Source organism: Limulus polyphemus, unplaced genomic scaffold (genome assembly GCF_000517525.1).
Source record: "Limulus polyphemus unplaced genomic scaffold, Limulus_polyphemus-2.1.2 Scaffold412, whole genome shotgun sequence".
Taxonomy (NCBI): domain Eukaryota; kingdom Metazoa; phylum Arthropoda; class Merostomata; order Xiphosura; family Limulidae; genus Limulus; species Limulus polyphemus.
The window spans coordinates 456,282-457,701 of NW_013666022.1; the positions used below are offsets into that span (position 1 = coordinate 456,282).

Genomic DNA, 1,420 nt, shown 5'->3' on the forward strand with positions numbered 1-1,420 from the left:
GAAAATTAAACCTTATTTTCAATAAGCAATCCTGAAAAATATTTGGGGGTGCTTAACTTTTTTCCAGGTGTATATTTGGAGGGGTGGTGAATAAAGTAGAGAAGAGGGAATGCCTAGAGAAAATTTCACATTTCTCACACAGGACAAACAGCATTTGATATATTTTACATTTCAGTGTCAATGTATCATTCTTCATTTGTATACCTTTATCTGTGGCTTAAATTTTTGTATTAATATGGTGTTCAGTACATCAGTGACTTAATTTCTTCTATTCATATTTTAACTCTAGCTGGCTTTTGGACTTGTGGAATAATGTGTTGTTCCATGAGATTGAAAAAGCAGTTGTTTACCTTCGACAGTGCCCTCACAAAGATGTGGAAGAAAAGGTTGTGAATTCTGCTTTGTCTGTAATAGCACGAAAAGTCTTGCTAGCAAAGTGTCCACTAGCCCCATCAGGTGAGAAATCTAAGGTTGTTTTTCCTGATAACCAAAAATTCTTTAATGATGTGACTTCAAAGTAACAGACTTGTGTTTAAATTACAAGTAGAATATTATAAAATATATTATTATTAAAATACAAATTTTTTTATCTAGTAAATAGCTTTTTAAAAGTTTGTTTCCTTGGGACATTATATTTGAAAATCAAGTTTGGCAAAGCAATTGAAAATCCTTATTCTAAGATTTATAACAATTTTGAGTTTTCTGAGAAATGCAATACAGCTAAGACTTGGATATTGAAACCTATTAACCCTACTGTCACAGGTCAAAGGCCATGTCATCGTGTTTATTGACTTGCATTCAAAATTTTATTGAACTACTATTTTATGAATGTATCTCAATAAGTTTGGAATCAAATTGTAGATTATAATTCAAGTTTTACTATTATACATTAGTTAATTTTTTAATTTAAAGTAAATATAAAAAAAAATCCTAAATATCATATGTGTCATGTGGTATGTTGAATGCAGCATTGATTCAAATTAGATGTTTGGGATGTCCAAATACAATGTCTGTAGTTTCTTATGAATGAGATACTCAAATTACCAATATTTACAAGCTATAATGTAAAATACGAAACTTCTATCTTTTCTATTATGTGGATATTAATATATTTATTCAATCAACCAAGGTGGGCCCCACCCATGTTTTCAGTGTTTGAAAATACATGTTTGCATACACCTACTTTGTGAAATGATGTGTGTATAACCAACCAAAAGCTCAGAATGTCCCCCTAGGAATTTTCTCAGCTTCTGTGAAGTATGTGCACAACAAACTCTTTCTTTCTTGCTATATTCCAAGCAGTAAGGTAAGACATCCTCCACATGTGAAATTTGATGAGACTTTGCAACCTACGGCAAGCAGCAAACATGTACAAAGGTCATAACTAGAAGAAATAATTGTTTGCTATACTTCTTTATTT

The 1,420-nt window shown here is 31.1% G+C and overlaps 1 protein-coding gene across 1 annotated transcript in view; it reads left to right on the top strand.

Annotated features, from left to right (window-relative positions):
• The window catches only part of LOC106458068 (cortactin-binding protein 2-like), a 119,925-nt gene that overhangs the window by 105,628 nt on the left and 12,877 nt on the right, over nt 1-1,420 (top strand). Inside the window, exon 21 of the mRNA XM_022384202.1 lies at nt 290-456. Coding sequence (XP_022239910.1) covers nt 290-456 — 167 coding nt within the window. The remainder of the gene's footprint in view (nt 1-289; nt 457-1,420) is intronic.